The following is a 21,539-nucleotide window of genomic DNA, read 5'->3' as shown; positions in this document are numbered from 1 at the left end:
GTAGACAGTGTACTCTACATGGTTTCTCTCTCCTGTAGACAGTGTACTCTAAATGGTTTCTCTCTCCTGTAGACAGTGTACTCTACATGGTTTCTCTCTCCTGTTAGACAGTGTACTCTAAATGGTTTCTCTCTCCTGTAGACAGTGTACTCTAAATGGTTTCTCTCCTGTAGACAGTGTACTCTAAATGGTTTCTCTCTCCTGTTAGACAGTGTACTCTAAATGGTTTCTCTCCTGTTAGACAGTGTACTCTAAATGGTTTCTCTCTCCTGTAGACAGTGTACTCTAAATGGTTTCTCTCCTGTAGACAGTGTACTCTAAATGGTTTCTCTCTCCTGTAGGCAGTGTACTCTAAATGGTTTCTCTCCTGTTAGACAGTGTACTCTAAATGGTTTCTCTCTCCTGTAGGCAGTGTACTCTAAATGGTTTCTCTCCTGTTAGACAGTGTACTCTAAATGGTTTCTCTCTCCTGTAGACAGTGTACTCTAAATGGTTTCTCTCCTGTAGACAGTGTACTCTAAATGGTTTCTCTCTCTTGTAGACAGTGTACTCTAAATGGTTTCTCTCCTGTTAGACAGTGTACTCTAAATGGTTTCTCTCTCCTGTTAGACAGTGTACTATAAATGGTTTCTCTCTCCTGTTAGACAGTGTACTCTACATGGTTTCTCTCTCCTGTAGACAGTGTACTCTAAATGGTTTCTCTCCTGTAGACAGTGTACTCTACATGGTTTCTCTCCTGTTAGACAGTGTACTCTACATGGTTTCTCTCCTGTTAGACAGTGTACTCTACATGGTTTCTCTCTCCTGTAGACAGTGTACTCTAAATGGTTTCTCTCCTGTTAGACAGTGTACTCTAAATGGTTTCTCTCCTGTAGACAGTGTACTCTACATGGTTTCTCTCCTGTTAGACAGTGTACTCTACATGGTTTCTCTCCTGTTAGACAGTGTACTCTACATGGTTTCTCTCCTGTAGACAGTGTACTCTACATGGTTTCTCTCCTGTTAGACAGTGTACTCTAAATGGTTTCTCTCTCCTGTTAGACAGTGTACTCTAAATGGTTTCTCTCTCCTGTAGGCAGTGTACTCTAAATGGTTTCTCTCCTGTTAGACAGTGTACTCTAAATGGTTTCTCTCCTGTTAGACAGTGTACTCTAAATGGTTTCTCTCTCCTGTTAGACAGTGTACTCTAAATGGTTTCTCTCCTGTAGACAGTGTACTCTAAATGGTTTCTCTCTCCTGTAGGCAGTGTACTCTAAATGGTTTCTCTCCTGTTAGACAGTGTACTCTAAATGGTTTCTCTCTCCTGTAGACAGTGTACTCTACATGGTTTCTCTCCTGTAGACAGTGTACTCTAAATGGTTTCTCTCTCCTGTAGACAGTGTACTCTAAATGGTTTCTCTCTCCTGTTAGACAGTGTACTCTAAATGGTTTCTCTCTCTTGTAGACAGTGTACTCTAAATGGTTTCTCTCTCCTGTTAGACAGTGTACTCTAAATGGTTTCTCTCTCCTGTAGACAGTGTACTCTAAATGGTTTCTCTCCTGTAGACAGTGTACTCTAAATGGTTTCTCTCTCCTGTAGACAGTGTACTCTAAATGGTTTCTCTCTTGTAGACAGTGTACTCTAAATGGTTTCTCTCTCCTGTTAGACAGTGTACTCTAAATGGTTTCTCTCTCCTGTTAGACAGTGTACTCTAAATGGTTTCTCTCTCCTGTAGACAGTGTACTCTAAATGGTTTCTCTCCTGTAGACAGTGTACTCTAAATGGTTTCTCTCTCCTGTAGACAGTGTACTCTAAATGGTTTCTCTCTTGTAGACAGTGTACTCTAAATGGTTTCTCTCTCCTGTAGACAGTGTACTCTAAATGGTTTCTCTCTCCTGTAGACAGTGTACTCTAAATGGTTTCTCTCTTGTAGACAGTGTACTCTAAATGGTTTCTCTCCTGTAGACAGTGTACTCTAAATGGTTTCTCTCCTGTAGACAGTGTACTCTAAATGGTTTCTCTCCTGTTAGACAGTGTACTCTAAATGGTTTCTCTCTCCTGTTAGACAGTGTACTCTACATGGTTTCTCTCCTGTTAGACAGTGTACTCTAAATGGTTTCTCTCCTGTAGACAGTGTACTCTAAATGGTTTCTCTCCTGTAGACAGTGTACTCTACATGGTTTCTCTCCTGTAGACAGTGTACTCTAAATGGTTTCTCTCTCCTGTTAGACAGTGTACTCTAAATGGTTTCTCTCTCCTGTTAGACAGTGTACTCTAAATGGTTTCTCTCTCCTGTTAGACAGTGTACTCTAAATGGTTTCTCTCCTGTTAGACAGTGTACTCTAAATGGTTTCTCTCTCCTGTTAGACAGTGTACTCTAAATGGTTTCTCTCTCCTGTAGGCAGTGTACTCTAAATGGTTTCTCTCTCCTGTAGGCAGTGTACTCTAAATGGTTTCTCTCTCCTGTTAGACAGTGTACTCTAAATGGTTTCTCTCTCCTGTAGACAGTGTACTCTAAATGGTTTCTCTCTCCTGTAGACAGTGTACTCTAAATGGTTTCTCTCTCCTGTTAGACAGTGTACTCTACATGGTTTCTCTCTCCTGTTAGACAGTGTACTCTACATGGTTTCTCTCTCCTGTTAGACAGTGTACTCTAAATGGTTTCTCTCTCCTGTTAGACAGTGTACTCTAAATGGTTTCTCTCTCCTGTTAGACAGTGTACTCTAAATGGTTTCTCTCTCCTGTTAGACAGTGTACTCTAAATGGTTTCTCTCCTGTTAGACAGTGTACTCTAAATGGTTTCTCTCTCCTGTTAGACAGTGTACTCTAAATGGTTTCTCTCTCCTGTAGGCAGTGTACTCTAAATGGTTTCTCTCTCCTGTAGGCAGTGTACTCTAAATGGTTTCTCTCTCCTGTTAGACAGTGTACTCTAAATGGTTTCTCTCTCCTGTTAGACAGTGTACTCTAAATGGTTTCTCTCTCCTGTTAGACAGTGTACTCTAAATGGTTTCTCTCTCCTGTTAGACAGTGTACTCTAAATGGTTTCTCTCTCCTGTTAGACAGTGTACTCTACATGGTTTCTCTCTCCTGTTAGACAGTGTACTCTAAATGGTTTCTCTCTCCTGTTAGACAGTGTACTCTACATGGTTTCTCTCTCCTGTTAGACAGTGTACTCTACATGGTTTCTCTCTCCTGTTAGACAGTGTACTCTAAATGGTTTCTCTCTCCTGTTAGACAGTGTACTCTAAATGGTTTCTCTCTCCTGTTAGACAGTGTACTCTACATGGTTTCTCTCTCCTGTTAGACAGTGTACTATAAATGGTTTCTCTCTCCTGTAGACAGTGTACTCTACATGGTTTCTCTCCTGTAGACAGTGTACTCTAAATGGTTTCTCTCTCCTGTAGACAGTGTACTCTACATGGTTAGACAGTGTACTCTACATGGTTTCTCTCTCCTGTTAGACAGTGTACTATAAATGGTTTCTCTCTCCTGTAGACAGTGTACTCTACATGGTTTCTCTCCTGTAGACGGTGTACTCTAAATGGTTTCTCTCCTGTAGACAGTGTACTCTAAATGGTTTCTCTCTCCTGTAGACAGTGTACTCTAAATGGTTTCTCTCTCCTGTTAGACAGTGTACTCTAAATGGTTTCTCTCTCGTGTTAGACAGTGTACTCTACATGGTTTCTCTCTCCTGTTAGACAGTGTACTATAAATGGTTTCTCTCTCCTGTAGACAGTGTACTCTACATGGTTTCTCTCCTCTTAGACAGTGTACTCTACATGGTTTCTCTCCTGTTAGACAGTGTACTCTAAATGGTTTCTCTCCTGTAGACAGTGTACTCTAAATGGTTTCTCTCTCCTGTAGGCAGTGTACTCTAAATGGTTTCTCTCCTGTTAGACAGTGTACTCTAAATGGTTTCTCTCCTGTTAGACAGTGTACTCTAAATGGTTTCTCTCTCCTGTTAGACAGTGTACTCTAAATGGTTTCTCTCCTGTAGACAGTGTACTCTAAATGGTTTCTCTCTCCTGTAGGCAGTGTACTCTAAATGGTTTCTCTCCTGTTAGACAGTGTACTCTAAATGGTTTCTCTCTCCTGTAGACAGTGTACTCTAAATGGTTTCTCTCTCCTGTAGACAGTGTACTCTAAATGGTTTCTCTCTCCTGTAGACAGTGTACTCTAAATGGTTTCTCTCTCCTGTAGACAGTGTACTCTAAATGGCTTCTCTCTCCTGTAGACAGTGTACTCTACATGGTTTCTCTCCTGTAGACAGTGTACTCTAAATGGTTTCTCTCTCCTGTAGACAGTGTACTCTAAATGGTTTCTCTCTCCTGTTAGACAGTGTACTCTAAATGGTTTCTCTCCTGTAGACAGTGTACTCTAAATGGTTTCTCTCTCCTGTAGACAGTGTACTCTAAATGGTTTCTCTCTCCTGTAGACAGTGTACTCTAAATGGTTTCTCTCTTGTAGACAGTGTACTCTAAATGGTTTCTCTCTCCTGTAGACAGTGTACTCTAAATGGTTTCTCTCTCCTGTTAGACAGTGTACTCTAAATGGTTTCTCTCTTGTAGACAGTGTACTCTAAATGGTTTCTCTCTCTTGTAGACAGTGTACTCTAAATGGTTTCTCTCCTGTAGACAGTGTACTCTACATGGTTTCTCTCCTGTAGACAGTGTACTCTAAATGGTTTCTCTCTCCTGTTAGACAGTGTACTCTAAATGGTTTCTCTCTCCTGTTAGACAGTGTACTCTAAATGGTTTCTCTCCTGTTAGACAGTGTACTCTAAATGGTTTCTCTCTCCTGTTAGACAGTGTACTCTAAATGGTTTCTCTCTCCTGTAGGCAGTGTACTCTAAATGGTTTCTCTCTCCTGTAGGCAGTGTACTCTAAATGGTTTCTCTCTCCTGTTAGACAGTGTACTCTAAATGGTTTCTCTCCTGTAGGCAGTGTACTCTAAATGGTTTCTCTCCTGTAGACAGTGTACTCTAAATGGTTTCTCTCCTGTAGACAGTGTACTCTAAATGGTTTCTCTCCTGTAGGCAGTGTACTCTAAATGGTTTCTCTCCTGTAGACAGTGTACTCTAAATGGTTTCTCTCCTGTAGACAGTGTACTCTAAATGGTTTCTCTCCTGTAGACAGTGTACTCTAAATGGTGTCTCTCTCCTGTTAGACAGTGTACTCTAAATGGTTTCTCTCCTGTAGACAGTGTACTCTAAATGGTTTCTCTCCTGTAGACAGTGTACTCTAAATGGTTTCTCTCTCCTGTTAGACAGTGTACTCTAAATGGTTTCTCTCCTGTAGACAGTGTACTCTAAATGGTTTCTCTCCTGTAGACAGTGTACTCTAAATGGTTTCTCTCTCCTGTTAGACAGTGTACTCTAAATGGTTTCTCTCCTGTAGACAGTGTACTCTAAATGGTTTCTCTCCTGTAGACCGTGTACTCTAAATGGTTTCTCTCCTGTAGACCGTGTACTCTAAATGGTTTCTCTCCTGTAGACCGTGTACTCTAAATGGTTTCTCTCTCCTGTAGACAGTGTACTCTACATGGTTTCTCTCTCCTGTAGACAGTGTACTCTACATGGTTTCTCTCCTGTAGACAGTGTACTCTAAATGGTTTCTCTCTCCTGTTAGACAGTGTACTCTAAATGGTTTCTCTCCTGTAGACAGTGTACTCTAAATGGTTTCTCTCCTGTAGACAGTGTACTCTAAATGGTTTCTCTCTCCTGTAGACAGTGTACTCTAAATGGTTTCTCTCCTGTTAGACAGTGTACTCTAAATGGTTTCTCTCTCCTGTTAGACAGTGTACTCTAAATGGTTTCTCTCTCCTCTTAGACAGTGTACTCTAAATGGTTTCTCTCTCCTGTAGACAGTGTACTCTAAATGGTTTCTCTCCTGTAGACAGTGTACTCTAAATGGTTTCTCTCCTGTAGACAGTGTACTCTAAATGGTTTCTCTCCTGTAGACAGTGTACTCTAAATGGTTTCTCTCTCCTGTAGACAGTGTACTCTAAATGGTTTCTCTCCTGTTAGACAGTGTACTCTAAATGGTTTCTCTCTCCTGTTAGACAGTGTACTCTAAATGGTTTCTCTCTCCTGTTAGACAGTGTACTCTAAATGGTTTCTCTCCTGTAGACAGTGTACTCTAAATGGTTTCTCTCCTGTAGACAGTGTACTCTACATGGTTTCTCTCTCCTGTTAGACAGTGTACTCTAAATGGTTTCTCTCTCCTGTAGACAGTGTACTCTACATGGTTTCTCTCTCCTGTAGACAGTGTACTCTAAATGGTTTCTCTCTCCTGTTAGACAGTGTACTCTACATGGTTTCTCTCCTGTAGACAGTGTACTCTAAATGGTTTCTCTCCTGTTAGACAGTGTACTCTAAATGGTTTCTCTCTCCTGTAGACAGTGTACTCTAAATGGTTTCTCTCTCCTGTTAGACAGTGTACTCTAAATGGTTTCTCTCCTGTAGACAGTGTACTCTAAATGGTTTCTCTCCTGTAGACAGTGTACTCTAAATGGTTTCTCTCTCCTGTAGACAGTGTACTCTAAATGGTTTCTCTCCTGTTAGACAGTGTACTCTAAATGGTTTCTCTCTCCTGTTAGACAGTGTACTCTAAATGGTTTCTCTCTCCTGTTAGACAGTGTACTCTAAATGGTTTCTCTCCTGTAGACAGTGTACTCTAAATGGTTTCTCTCCTGTAGACAGTGTACTCTACATGGTTTCTCTCTCCTGTTAGACAGTGTACTCTAAATGGTTTCTCTCTCCTGTAGACAGTGTACTCTACATGGTTTCTCTCTCCTGTAGACAGTGTACTCTAAATGGTTTCTCTCTCCTGTTAGACAGTGTACTCTACATGGTTTCTCTCCTGTAGACAGTGTACTCTAAATGGTTTCTCTCCTGTTAGACAGTGTACTCTAAATGGTTTCTCTCTCCTGTAGACAGTGTACTCTAAATGGTTTCTCTCTCCTGTTAGACAGTGTACTCTACATGGTTTCTCTCTCCTGTAGACAGTGTACTCTAAATGGTTTCTCTCCTGTTAGACAGTGTACTCTACATGGTTTCTCTCTCCTGTAGACGGTGTACTCTAAATGGTTTCTCTCCTGTTAGACAGTGTACTCTAAATGGTTTCTCTCCTGTAGACAGTGTACTCTACATGGTTTCTCTCCTGTTAGACAGTGTACTCTACATGGTTTCTCTCTCTTGTAGACAGTGTACTCTAAATGGTTTCTCTCCTGTAGACAGTGTACTCTACATGGTTTCTCTCCTGTAGACAGTGTACTCTACATGGTTTCTCTCTCTTGTAGACAGTGTACTCTAAATGGTTTCTCTCCTGTAGACAGTGTACTCTAAATGGTTTCTCTCCTGTAGACAGTGTACTCTACATGGTTTCTCTCCTGTAGACAGTGTACTCTAAATGGTTTCTCTCCTGTAGACAGTGTACTCTAAATGGTTTCTCTCTCCTGTAGACAGTGTACTCTAAATGGTTTCTCTCTCCTGTAGACAGTGTACTCTAAATGGTTTCTCTCTCCTGTAGACAGTGTACTCTAAATGGTTTCTCTCCTGTAGACAGTGTACTCTAAATGGTTTCTCTCTCCTGTAGACAGTGTACTCTAAATGGTTTCTCTCTCCTGTAGACAGTGTACTCTAAATGGTTTCTCTCTCCTGTTAGACAGTGTACTCTACATGGTTTCTCTCCTGTAGACAGTGTACTCTAAATGGTTTCTCTCTCCTGTAGACAGTGTACTCTACATGGTTTCTCTCCTGTAGACAGTGTACTCTACATGGTTTCTCTCTCCTGTAGACAGTGTACTCTAAATGGTTTCTCTCCTGTAGACAGTGTACTCTACATGGTTTCTCTCTCCTGTAGACAGTGTACTCTACATGGTTTCTCTCTCCTGTTAGACAGTGTACTCTAAATGGTTTCTCTCTCCTGTAGACAGTGTACTCTAAATGGTTTCTCTCCTGTAGACAGTGTACTCTACATGGTTTCTCTCTCCTGTAGACAGTGTACTCTAAATGGTTTCTCTCCTGTAGACAGTGTACTCTAAATGGTTTCTCTCCTGTAGACAGTGTACTCTAAATGGTTTCTCTCCTGTAGACAGTGTACTCTAAATGGTTTCTCTCCTGTAGACAGTGTACTCTAAATGGTTTCTCTCCTGTAGACAGTGTACTCTACATGGTTTCTCTCTCCTGTAGACAGTGTACTCTAAATGGTTTCTCTCCTGTAGACAGTGTACTCTAAATGGTTTCTCTCCTGTAGACAGTGTACTCTAAATGGTTTCTCTCCTGTAGACAGTGTACTCTAAATGGTTCCTCTCCTGTAGACAGTGTACTCTACATGGTTTCTCTCCTGTTAGACAGTGTACTCTAAATGGTTTCTCTCTTGTAGACAGTGTACTCTAAATGGTTTCTCTCCTGTAGACCGTGTACTCTAAATGGTTTCTCTCCTGTAGACCGTGTACTCTAAATGGTTTCTCTCCTGTAGACCGTGTACTCTAAATGGTTTCTCTCCTGTAGACAGTGTACTCTAAATGGTTTCTCTCTCCTGTAGACAGTGTACTCTACATGGTTTCTCTCTCCTGTAGACATTGTACTCTACATGGTTTCTCTCCTGTAGACAGTGTACTCTAAATGGTTTCTCTCTCCTGTTAGACAGTGTACTCTAAATGGTTTCTCTCCTGTAGACAGTGTACTCTAAATGGTTTCTCTCTCCTGTAGACAGTGTACTCTAAATGGTTTCTCTCCTGTAGACAGTGTACTCTAAATGGTTTCTCTCTCCTGTAGACAGTGTACTCTAAATGGTTTCTCTCCTGTAGACAGTGTACTCTAAATGGTTTCTCTCCTGTAGACAGTGTACTCTACATGGTTTCTCTCCTGTAGACAGTGTACTCTAAATGGTTTCTCTCCTGTAGACAGTGTACTCTAAATGGTTTCTCTCTCCTGTAGACAGTGTACTCTAAATGGTTTCTCTCCTGTAGACAGTGTACTCTACATGGTTTCTCTCCTGTAGACAGTGTACTCTAAATGGTTTCTCTCCTGTTAGACAGTGTACTCTAAATGGTTTCTCTCCTGTAGACAGTGTACTCTACATGGTTTCTCTCCTGTAGACAGTGTACTCTAAATGGTTTCTCTCCTGTTAGACAGTGTACTCTAAATGGTTTCTCTCTCCTGTAGACAGTGTACTCTAAATGGTTTCTCTCCTGTAGACAGTGTACTCTACATGGTCTCTCTCCTGTAGACAGTGTACTCTACATGGTTTCTCTCCTGTAGACAGTGTACTCTAAATGGTTTCTCTCCTGTAGACAGTGTACTCTAAATGGTTTCTCTCCTGTAGACAGTGTACTCTAAATGGTTTCTCTCTCCTGTTAGACAGTGTACTCTAAATGGTTTCTCTCTCCTGTAGACAGTGTACTCTAAATGGTTTCTCTCTCCTGTAGACAGTGTACTCTAAATGGTTTCTCTCTTGTAGACAGTGTACTCTAAATGGTTTCTCTCTCCTGTAGACAGTGTACTCTAAATGGTTTCTCTCTCCTGTAGACAGTGTACTCTAAATGGTTTCTCTCCTGTAGACAGTGTACTCTAAATGGTTTCTCTCCTGTTAGACAGTGTACTCTACATGGTTTCTCTCTCCTCTTAGACAGTGTACTCTACATGGTTTCTCTCTCCTGTAGACAGTGTACTCTAAATGGTTTCTCTCTCCTGTAGACAGTGTACTCTAAATGGTTTATCTCTCCTGTAGACAGTGTACTCTACATGGTTTCTCTCCTGTAGACAGTGTACTCTAAATGGTTTCTCTCCTGTTAGACAGTGTACTCTAAATGGTTTCTCTCCTGTAGACAGTGTACTCTAAATGGTTTCTCTCCTGTTAGACAGTGTACTCTACATGGTTTCTCTCCTGTAGACAGTGTACTCTACATGGTTTCTCTCCTGTAGACAGTGTACTCTAAATGTTTTTTCTCTCCTCCAGGTAAATCCATCTACCTGATCCGCGTCCCCTCCATGGGTCTGGAGGAGTTCGCCAACGGCGCGGCCCAGTCGGGCATCCTGACGCTCAACGAGACCAACGACCTCTTCCTGTGGTTCACGGCGGCCAACAAGCCCCGCCTCCTGTTCCACGTGGCGCCCCGCCAGGGCCTCGCCCCTCAGCGATGTCATCGCTTCCAGTCCTGCGCTTACCGTTCCAACCAGTGGAGATACAGGGGGCGCTGTGACAGCATACAGGTTATAATAATAATAATACTAGTGGAGATACAGGGGGCGCTGTGACAGCATACAGGTTATAATAATAATACTACCAGTAGAGATACAGGGGGCGCTGTGACACCATACAGGTTATAATAATACTAGCAGTGGAGATACAGGGGGTGCTGTGACAGCATACAGGTTATAATAATACTAGCAGTGGAGATACAGGGGGCGCTGTGACACCATACAGGTTATAATAATACTAGCAGTGGAGATACAGGGGGCGCTGTGACAGCATACAGGTTATAATAATAATACTACCAGTAGAGATACAGGGGGCGCTGTGACAGCATACAGGTTATAATAATAATACTACCAGTAGAGATACAGGGGGCGCTGTGACACCATACAGGTTATAATACTAGCAGTGGAGATACAGGGGGCGCTGTGACACCATACAGGTTATAATAATACTAGCAGTGGAGATACAGGGGCCGCTGTGACACCATACAGGTTATAATAATAATACTACCAGTAGAGATACAGGGGGCGCTGTGACAGCATACAGGTTATAATAATACTAGTGGAGATACAGGGGGCGCTGTGACACCATACAGGTTATAATAATACTAGTGGAGATACAGGGGGCGCTGTGACACCATACAGGTTATAATAATACTAGTGGAGATACAGGGGGCGCTGTGACACCATACAGGTTATAATAATACTAGCAGTGGAGATACAGGGGGCGCTGTGACAGCATACAGGTTATAATAATACTAGCAGTGGAGATACAGGGGGCGCTGTGACAGCATACAGGTTATAATAATACTAGCAGTGGAGATACAGGGGGCGCTGTGACAGCATACAGGTTATAATAATACTAGCAGTGGAGATACAGGGGGCGCTGTGACAGCATACAGGTTATAATAATACTAGCAGTGGAGATACAGGGGGCGCTGTGACAGCATACAGGTTATAATAATACTAGCAGTGGAGATACAGGGGGCGCTGTGACACCATACAGGTTATAATAATAATACTAGCAGTGGAGATACAGGGGGCGCTGTGACAGCATACAGGTTATAATAATACTAGCAGTGGAGATACAGGGGGCGCTGTGACACCATACAGGTTATAATAATAATACTAGCAGTGGAGATACAGGGGGCGCTGTGACAGCATACAGGTTATAATAATACTAGCAGTGGAGATACAGGGGGCGCTGTGACACCATACAGGTTATAATAATAATACTAGCAGTGGAGATACAGGGGGCGCTGTGACACCATACAGGTTATAATAATACTACCAGTGGAGATACAGGGGGCGCTGTGACAGCATACAGGTTATAATAATACTAGCAGTGGAGATACAGGGGGCGCTGTGACACCATACAGGTTATAATAATACTACCAGTGGAGATACAGGGGGCGCTGTGACAGCATACAGGTTATAATAATACTAGCAGTGGAGATACAGGGGGCGCTGTGACACCATACAGGTTATAATAATAATACTAGCAGTGGAGATACAGGGGGCGCTGTGACACCATACAGGTTATAATAATACTACCAGTAGAGATACAGGGGGCGCTGTGACACCATACAGGTTATAATAATAATACTAGCAGTGGAGATACAGGGGGCGCTGTGACACCATACAGGTTATAATAATAATACTAGCAGTGGAGATACAGGGGGCGCTGTGACACCATACAGGTTATAATAATACTAGCAGTGGAGATACAGGGGGCGCTGTGACACCATACAGGTTATAATAATACTAGCAGTGGAGATACAGGGGGCGCTGTGACACCATACAGGTTATAATAATACTAGCAGTGGAGATACAGGGGGCGCTGTGACACCATACAGGTTATAATAATAATACTAGCAGTGGAGATACAGGGGGCGCTGTGACACCATACAGGTTATAATAATACTAGCAGTGGAGATACAGGGGGCGCTGTGACAGCATACAGGTTATAATAATACTACCAGTAGAGATACAGGGGGCGCTGTGACACCATACAGGTTATAATACTAGCAGTGGAGATACAGGGGGCGCTGTGACAGCATACAGGTTATAATAATACTACCAGTAGAGATACAGGGGGCGCTGTGACACCATACAGGTTATAATAATAATACTAGCAGTGGAGATACAGGGGGCGCTGTGACACCATACAGGTTATAATAATACTACTACCAGTGGAGATACAGGGGGCGCTGTGACACCATACAGGTTATAATAATACTAGCAGTGGAGATACAGGGGGCGCTGTGACACCATACAGGTTATAATAATACTAGCAGTGGAGATACAGGGGGCGCTGTGACAGCATACAGGTTATAATACTACTACCAGTGGAGATACAGGGGGCGCTGTGACACCATACAGGTTATAATACTAGCAGTGGAGATACAGGGGGCGCTGTGACACCATACAGGTTATAATAATAATACTACCAGTAGAGATACAGGGGGCGCTGTGACAGCATACAGGTTGTAATAATAATAAACTTTATCCCGTTTAGAGCTGAGGACCATTCTACAAATATCTTCTAAATCCTGACAGTTTTCTGAAAAAACCTCATGTTTCTATGTCAGTGTTTCTCAAAGATTTTCATGTCAAGGACCCCCAAAAATATATGTATTTGGCCGCGGACCCCATCTGAAAATATGTAGTTCCAGGGACCCTATAATACAACTACTATATAACTACATTATATAGATAATAGATAGTGTCTCATAGATATAGATATAATAGTGTCTCATAGATATAGATATAATAGTGTCTCATAGATATATATATATAATAGTGTCTCATAGATATATATATAATAGTGTCTCATAGATATATATATAATAGTGTCTCATAGATATAGATTTAATAGTGTCTCATAGATATATATATAATAGTGTCTCATATCATAGATATAGATAATAGATAGTGTCTCATAGATATATATATAATAGTGTCTCATAGATATATATATATAATAGTGTCTCATATCATAGATATATATATATAATAGTGTCTCATATCATAGATATAGATATAACAGATAGTGTCTCATAGATATATATATAATAGTGTCTCATAGATATATATATAATAGTGTCTCATATAGATATATATATAATAGTGTCTCATAGATATATATATATAATAGTGTCTCATAGATATATATATAATAGTGTCTCATAGATATATATATAATAGTGTCTCATAGATATATATATAATAGTGTCTCATAGATATATATATATAATAGTGTCTCATAGATATATATATATATATAATAGTGTCTCATAGATATATATATAATAGTGTCTCATAGATATATATATATAATAGTGTCTCATAGATATATATATATATATAATAGTGTCTCATAGATATATATATATATAATAGTGTCTCATAGATATATATATATAATAGTGTCTCATAGATATATATATAATAGTGTCTCATAGATATATATATATATAATAGTGTCTCATAGATATATATATATATAATAGTGTCTCATAGATATATATATAATAGTGTCTCATAGATATATATATATATAATAGTGTCTCATAGATATATATATATATAATAGTGTCTCATAGATATATATATATATAATAGTGTCTCATAGATATATATATAATAGTGTCTCATAGATATATATATATATAATAGTGTCTCATAGATATATATATAATAGTGTCTCATATCATAGATATAGATAGATATATAGATAATAGATAGTGTCTCATAGATATATAGATAATAGATAGTGTCTCATATCATAGATATAATAGTGTCTCATAGATATATATATATAATAGTGTCTCATATCATAGATATAGATATAACAGATAAAGTGTCTCTTCCAGTTCGCGGTGGACAAGCGGGTGTTCATGGCCGGCTTCGGCCTCTACGGCTCCTCCTGTGGCTCGGCGGAGTACTGCGCCCGCATGGAGCTGAAGAGGCAGGGCGTGGGGGTCATAGGTCACCGCCAGGTCAAGTTCTTCTCGGACGGGTCGAGCAGCACCTTCGCCGTGTGGTTCGAACACCCCGTCCAGATCGAGGCCGACACGTTCTACACCGCCAGCGTCATCCTGGACGGGAACGAACTCAGCTACTTCGGACAGGAGGGCATGACGGAGGTGAGACAGGTGGAGGGTGAGACAGGTGGAGGGTGAGACAGGTGGAGGGTGAGACAGGAGGAGGGTGAGACAGGTGGAGGGTGAGACCGGTGGAGGGTGAGACAGGAGGAGGGTGAGACAGGTGGAGGGTGAGACAGGAGGAGGGTGAGACAGGTGGAGGGTGAGACCGGTGGAGGGTGAGACAGGAGGAGGGTGAGACAGGAGGGCATGACGGAGGTGAGACAGGTGGAGGGTGAGACAGGAGGAGGGTGAGACAGGTGGAGGGTGAGACAGGTGGAGGGTGAGACAGGAGGAGGGTGAGACAGGTGGAGGGTGAGACAGGAGGAGGGTGAGACAGGAGGGCATGACGGAGGTGAGACAGGTGGAGGGTGAGACAGGAGGAGGGTGAGACAGGAGGAGGGTGAGACAGGTGGAGGGTGAGACAGGAGGAGGGTGAGACAGGAGGAGGGTGAGACAGGTGGAGGGTGAGACAGGTGGAGGGTGAGACAGGTGGAGGGTGAGACAGGAGGAGGGTGAGACAGGTGGAGGGTGAGACAGGAGGGCATGACGGAGGTGAGACAGGTGGAGGGTGAGACAGGTGGAGGGGGGGGTGAGGCAGGTGGAGGGTGAGACAGGAGGGCATGACGGAGGTGAGACAGGAGGAGGGTGAGACAGGTGGAGGGGGGGGTGAGGCAGGTGGAGGAGGGGGGGGGGGGGGTGAGACTGGTGGAGGGCATGACCGAGGTGAGACAGGAGGTGGAGGGGGTGAGACAGGTGGAGGAGGGGGGTGAGACTGGTGGAGGGCATGACCGAGGTGAGACAGGAGGTGGAGGTGGTGAGACAGGAGGGGGTGAGACAGGAGTGGGTGAGACAGGTGGAGGAGGGGGTGAGACAGGTGGAGGGCATGACCGAGGTGAGACAGGAGGGGGGTGAGACAGGAGGTGGAGGGGGTGAGACAGGAGGGGGGTGAGACGGGAGGGGGTGAGACAGTGAGACAGGTGGAGGGGTGAGACAGGTGGAGGGCATGACCGAGGTGAGACGGGAGGGGGGGGTGAGACAGGAGTGGGTGAGACAGGAGTGGGTGAGACAGGAGGGGGTGAGACAGGAGGGGGGTGAGACAGGAGGGGTGAGACAGGAGGGGGGTGAGACAGGAGGGGTGAGACAGGTGGAGGGCATGACCGAGGTGAGACGGGAGGGGGGTGAGACAGGAGGGGTGAGACAGGTGGAGGGTGAGACAGGTGGAGGGTGAGACAGGAGGGCATGACCGAGGTGAGACGGGAGGGGGGTGAGACAGGAGGGGTGAGACAGGTGGAGGGTGAGACAGGTGGAGGGTGAGACAGGAGGGCATGACCGAGGTGAGACGGGAGGGGGGGGGTGAGACAGGTGGAGGGGTGAGACAGGAGGGGGGTGAGACAGGAGGGGTGAGACAGGAGGGCATGACCGAGGTGAGACAGGTGGAGGGGGGTGAGACAGGAGGGGTCAAAACAAACAGCTCCATTATTTTTCTCCAAAATGTTTAGTTAGTTTCCGTCAGTGGAAAAAAAGGTAGTCGAGGAGCATTTTTAGTCTTAGTCGACGAAAACACTGCTAGACTGTCCACTAACCAGCGCTGCCCCCTACAGGTGCAGTGCGGTAAGGTCACCTTCCAGTTCCAGTGCTCGTCAGACAGTACTAATGGAACCGGAGTTCAGGGAGGCCAGATCCCCGAGCTGATCTTCTACTCCTAGACAGAACTAATGGATCACAGAGCTGATCTTCTACTCCTAGACAGAACTAATGGATCACATAGCTGATCTTCTACTCCTAGACAGAACTAATGGATCACAGAGCTGATCTTCTACTCCTAGACAGAACTAATGGATCACAGAGCTGATCTTCTACTCCTAGACAGAACTAATGGATCACAGAGCTGATCTTCTACTCCTAGACAGAACTAATGGATCCCGAGCTGATCTTCTACTCCTAGACAGAACTAATGGATCCCGAGCTGATCTTCTACTCCTAGACAGAACTAATGGATCCCCGAGCTGATCTTCTACTCCTAGACAGAACTAATGGATCCCTGAGCTGATCTTCTACTCCTAGACAGAACTAATGGATCCCCGAGCTCATCTTCTACTCCTAGACAGAACTAATGGATCACAGAGCTCATCTTCTACTCCTAGACAGAACTAATGGATCCCCGAGCTGATCTTCTACTCCTAGACAGAACTAATGGATCCCCGAGCTGATCTTCTACTCCTAGACAGAACTAATGGATCCCCGAGCTCATCTTCTACTCCTAGACAGAACTAATGGATCACAGAGCTCATCGTCTACTCCTAGACAGAACTAATGGATCCCCGAGCTGATCTTCTACTCCTAGACAGAACTAATGGATCCCCGAGCTGATCTTCTACTCCTAGACAGAACTAATGGATCCCCGAGCTGATCTTCTACTCCTAGACAGAACTAATGGATCCCCGAGCTGATCTACTCCTAGACAGAACTAATGGATCACAGATCCCCAAGCTCATCTTCCAGGGGGCGTGTCCACACAGCCAGGGGGCGTGTCCATCCACGGGACGTTGGTTTGTGTTTTTTTTTTTTTTTAATAGTTTTTATTAGGCTTTTTGTATTATGACATAACTTAAGAAAATAATTGACAGATAATGAGTAATTAAGTGACATACAATACATAATAAAAAAGGTACATAAATGTGATAAAGAAAAAACAAAACAGTTAAACATTGACAAATGTGAACAGACAAACAAAATAAAGACAACAGGACAGACACTCTTGCTCTCAAACTCTCCCAACCCGACATTCTTCTTTTTAAATGAGAAAATAAAATAAGAAAAAACACTCAGTTCCTTTCTCCTTTTTTTTCTTCTTTCCAATTTTTTATTTTGTTATCTATTGTGTAGGAGGGGTTAGCGTGCACCTATTGAAATAGTCAATGAAGGGTTGCCATGTCTGGTAAAATCTATCTTCACTCCCTCTCAATTCAAACTTTATCTTTTCCAATTGCAAATAGTGCATAACCTCTTTCATAAGTGTAGTGTGAGTCGGAACATGTGCTTGCTTCCAGTTCAACAGTATCAGTCTGCGAGCCAGTAGAGTCACATATTTTACCATGTTATATTGGAAAGTAGACAATTTGACCCCGGGGCTTTTAACTCCTAGAACTGCTGTCAGTGGATCCGGGTCAAAAGGTTTTCCAACAATGTCAGATAGTGATTTAAATATACTTTGCCAATATGATGTTAGTTTAGTGCAGTGCCAGAACATATGCGCCAGAGTGGCCGGCGACTGGCCACATCTGTCGCAGGCTGGATTCACATTCGGATACATTCTGTTGAGTTTTTCCTTTGACAAATGTAACCTGTGTAATATTTTAAATTGTATAAGACCATGCCTGGCGCATACTGAAGAAGAGTGCACTAATTTTTGAGATGTAGACCATTGCTCGTCAGTGATAGATATTCCTAAATCGTTTTCCCAAGCAGTTTTTAAATAATCCAAGGAGGCATTACTATCTAAACATGAGAGAGAATTATAAATAATAGAAACACCTCCTTTGACCAATGGGTCAGGTAGAAATATAGATTCCATTGATGAGTTGGTAGGTATGTTTGGAAATGAAGCAGTGTGCTGTGTTAAAAAATGTCGTATCTGTAGAAATCTAAAAAAATGTGATTGGGGTAAATTAAATTTGCGTCGTATTTGTTCAAAGGTCGGAAATAACCCATCAATATAAAGATCTTTGAAGGAGTGAATACCATTTCTATGCCACACTTTAAACAATGAGTCAGAAAGGGAAGGTGAAAAAGCATGGTTAGCGACCAGTGGTGCGCGCACAGAACCCGGGTGCCAACCGAAATGCCTTCGTATTGAGAGCCAGATTTTGAGAGAATGCGAGACTATGGAGTTCTTTGGCAACTTAGTATATTTTGAGGCCATTGGGGAAAAGATTAATGCTGACAACGATGTTGGGGGGCAACATTGACCTTCAATAAATGCCCACGTAGGCAATTGATCTTGGAGCCAAAATGAGAGCGCACGTAAATTACACGCCCAGTAATAGAGTTTGAAGTTAGGTAATCCCATTCCGCCCTCTGATTTAGGCCTCTGCAAAAAATCCTTCCTTATTCGGGGGTGTTTCTTATCCCAAATGAACTTGGAGATAATTTTATCTAGATTCTTAAAAAAAGTGTTGTTAACAAAAATTGGAATACATTGGAATAGAAACAGATATTTAGGGAGGACATTCATTTTAATTATATTAATTCGGCCGGCAAGTGAGATAGGAAGGTTCGACCATTTTGCAAAATCTTGTTCAGTACGTTCAAAAAGTTTTGTATGGTTTTGCTTGAACAAGTCATTAAGCGCTTTGGTTACCGTGATTCCTAAATACCGAAAGCTGGTTGTAACATTAAATGGATGGGAGCCGAAAGTTTGATTGCCTTGTGTATTGATAGGAAATAAAACGCTTTTGGAAACGTTGACCTTATACCCTGAAACCCTGCCAAAACTTTCTAAGGTGGACATGATACTAGGAATAGATGTGGAAGGTTTGGATATGTATAATAATAAATCGTCAGCGTAAAGTGAAACTTTATGCTCTCTATCTCCTCTGAAGATACCAGTGTAGGTGTCTGAAGCACGCAACGCAATTGCAAGCGGCTCAATAGATAAGGCAAAGAGCAGTGGTGAGAGAGGGCAGCCTTGTCTGGTCGAGCGTTTCAAAGGGAAGTTTTCAGACCTGTATCCGTTTGTATGTACAGAAGCTAATGGAGAAGCATAAAGTAGTTTAACCCAGGAAGTGAAGGTTGGACCAAACCCAAATTTCGACAGGGTCGAGAGGAGAAAATCCCACTCGACCCTATCAAAAGCCTTCTCCGCATCAAGAGACAACAGTATTTCCGTATCTTGGGGGGTTCTACTGGGAGAATATACAATGTCGAATAGGCGTCTAAGATTAAAAAATAGATGTCTATCTTTTATAAACCCTGTTTGATCAATATGTATCACAGTTGGGAGCACTTTTTCTAAGCGTGTAGCCAAAATTTTTGCTAAAATTTTAGCATCAACATTCAAAAGACTCAGGGGTCTGTATGAGCCTGGATTGAGCGGGTCTTTATCCTTTTTAAGTAGAACAGAAATGCTAGCTTGATAGAAAGTTGGTGGGAGGTGGCCGGCGTTGAGAGATTCACTAAACACTTGAAGTAAAAGGGGAGATATAAGTTCAGTAAATGACTTGTAAAATTCAGAGGTATAGCCATCGGGTCCTGGGGCTTTTGAGCACTGCATTTGAGAGATTGCCTGATGTATTTCATCTAAGGTAATAGCTCTTTCAAGTTGAACCTCATGTTCTTGACTAATGGAGGGTATATTTAAATTCTCTGAAAAAGTATCAATCAATTCAGAATCTCCCAGTGATTCCGAAGTATACAAATCTGAATAAAAGCGCTTAAATACATCATTAATGTCCTGCTGATTAATAGTAGTTTGGCCGGTGTTTGTATGGATCTCTGTAATTAATCTAGAAGCAGCTGATTCCCTAATTTGAAGTGCAAGTATTTTGCCCGCCTTATCCCCGTGTTCATAAAACCTATGGCGTGAACGTGTGATCAAATTAGTAGTCTCATTTGTGGATAGGAGATTGAATTTGGCTTGAGTCGAAACCCTTTCTCTGTATAATTCAGGAGAAGGAGATTCTGCATACTGTAGGTCTACTTCAAGTAATTTATCAGTCAGAGCTTTGCCTTGTACATTACGTAGACGGGAGATTAAAGCTTGTCGTGAAATAATCTGCCCCCGTAGATACGCTTTAAGTGCTTCCCATAGTGTACTTCTTGATACATCGGGTGTGTCATTTGTGGAGAGATAGAACTGTATTTGGGATTTAATATCATCCACACATGCTTGTCTAGTTATTAGAGTGTTATCGAATCTCCAAGTCCTGGCCGTATGTCTGTTCTGAAATGCTAATTTGAGGACTAGGGGACTATGATCGGATATTACAATTGCTTCATACTCACAGTGTCTTACTGAGGGGAGAAGTTTTGAATCTATCAGGAAGTAATCCAATCTTGTGAAAGTGTGATGTACAGAAGAGAAAAACGAATATTTACGTTGGGCTGGATTTAAGAATCTCCATGGATCTGATAATTTAAATGTGTCCATGAATGTATTCACCATTTTAGCTGATTTAGTCAGAGTATAGGGTCTATGTGAAGATCTATCAAGCGTAGGATGAAGAATAAAATTCAGATCTCCACCTAAGATCAACTGGTGAGTGTCAAGGTCAGGCAAAGTAGCCAAAAAAGAAGATATAAATCGTTCATCGTCATGGTTAGGGGCGTAGACATTAGCCAGAACAATAGGACAATTATAAAGCTTTCCAGTAACTATAATATATCTACCGTGTAGGTCTTGGATAGTTTTATTTAGTATAAAAGGAATGTTCTTGTTTATAAGTATTGCCGTGCCCCTGGATTTGAAATTGAAATGGGAGTGAAATATTTGGCCTACCCAATTTCTTCGTAGGCGGTTATGATCCTGATTCCGTAAGTGAGTCTCCTGTAAAAAAGCAATATCTGTCCCCAACCTCTTTAAATGAGCCAATACATTGCCACGTTGGTTTGTGTTTTTAACCCATTCTGGAACGGGAACCTCTTTTGGTGTTTTAAGGATTATGTTATACTTTAGATATTGAAAAATAGCAGATCTAAAGCTCGTAGCGCGGCACCGAGTGCCGCGCTACGAGCTTGTATGTCTGCTATTTTTTAAGAATCATGAAAATGTGTTGCAATCTTTGAATATATATTCTTTCAAAGCGAACGTTTTTACCGGTAACTCAAATCTTTGCTTCGGGGGGGGGGGGGGGGGGGGGTGAGGTCCCTGGAACAACATATTTTCAGATGGGGGTCGGCGACCAAATACATATTATATTATACACCGCGCTGCTCCTCTCCCAGCAGTAGGAGTGTTTTCTGCTCCAAGCTTCACGGACGGATGGCGCCGGGAATTCACTCATTTCACTTTAGCGACGTTTCTTTTTTTTCTTAGTGAGACGTTACTTTCACCACCGTCAGGTTTAGCTCTCCGTTGCTAGGCTATCGATAAACAAATGAACGGGGAATTATCTGTACTTTGAGTAAAAAAACACTGATCGAATATATATATATATATATTTTTTTTTTCAAAGATTTGTGCCACATTTCCAAGATTTTTCAAAGATAGCAG

The 21,539-nt window shown here is 42.3% G+C and overlaps 1 protein-coding gene across 6 annotated transcripts in view; it reads left to right on the top strand.

The window, feature by feature from the left end:
• The window catches only part of LOC306922267 (BTB/POZ domain-containing protein 3-like), a 45,565-nt gene extending 28,408 nt beyond the window's left edge, over positions 1–17,157 (top strand). For all 6 annotated transcript variants that reach the window (XM_079499722.1, XM_079499723.1, XM_079499724.1 and 3 more), the window contains 3 exons: positions 9,943–10,196; positions 14,057–14,329; positions 15,931–17,157. In XM_079499722.1, the coding sequence (XP_079355848.1) occupies positions 9,943–10,196; positions 14,057–14,329; positions 15,931–16,035 (632 nt within the window). In that variant the 3' untranslated portion in view covers positions 16,036–17,157. The remainder of the gene's footprint in view (positions 1–9,942; positions 10,197–14,056; positions 14,330–15,930) is intronic.
• Positions 17,158–21,539: the final 4,382 nt, after the last annotated feature.

The sequence above is a fragment of the Electrona antarctica genome (genome assembly GCF_951216825.1).
Source record: "Electrona antarctica genome assembly, chromosome: 4".
Lineage (NCBI taxonomy): Eukaryota > Metazoa > Chordata > Actinopteri > Myctophiformes > Myctophidae > Electrona > Electrona antarctica.
This window is presented reverse-complemented; position numbering and strand designations above follow the sequence as displayed.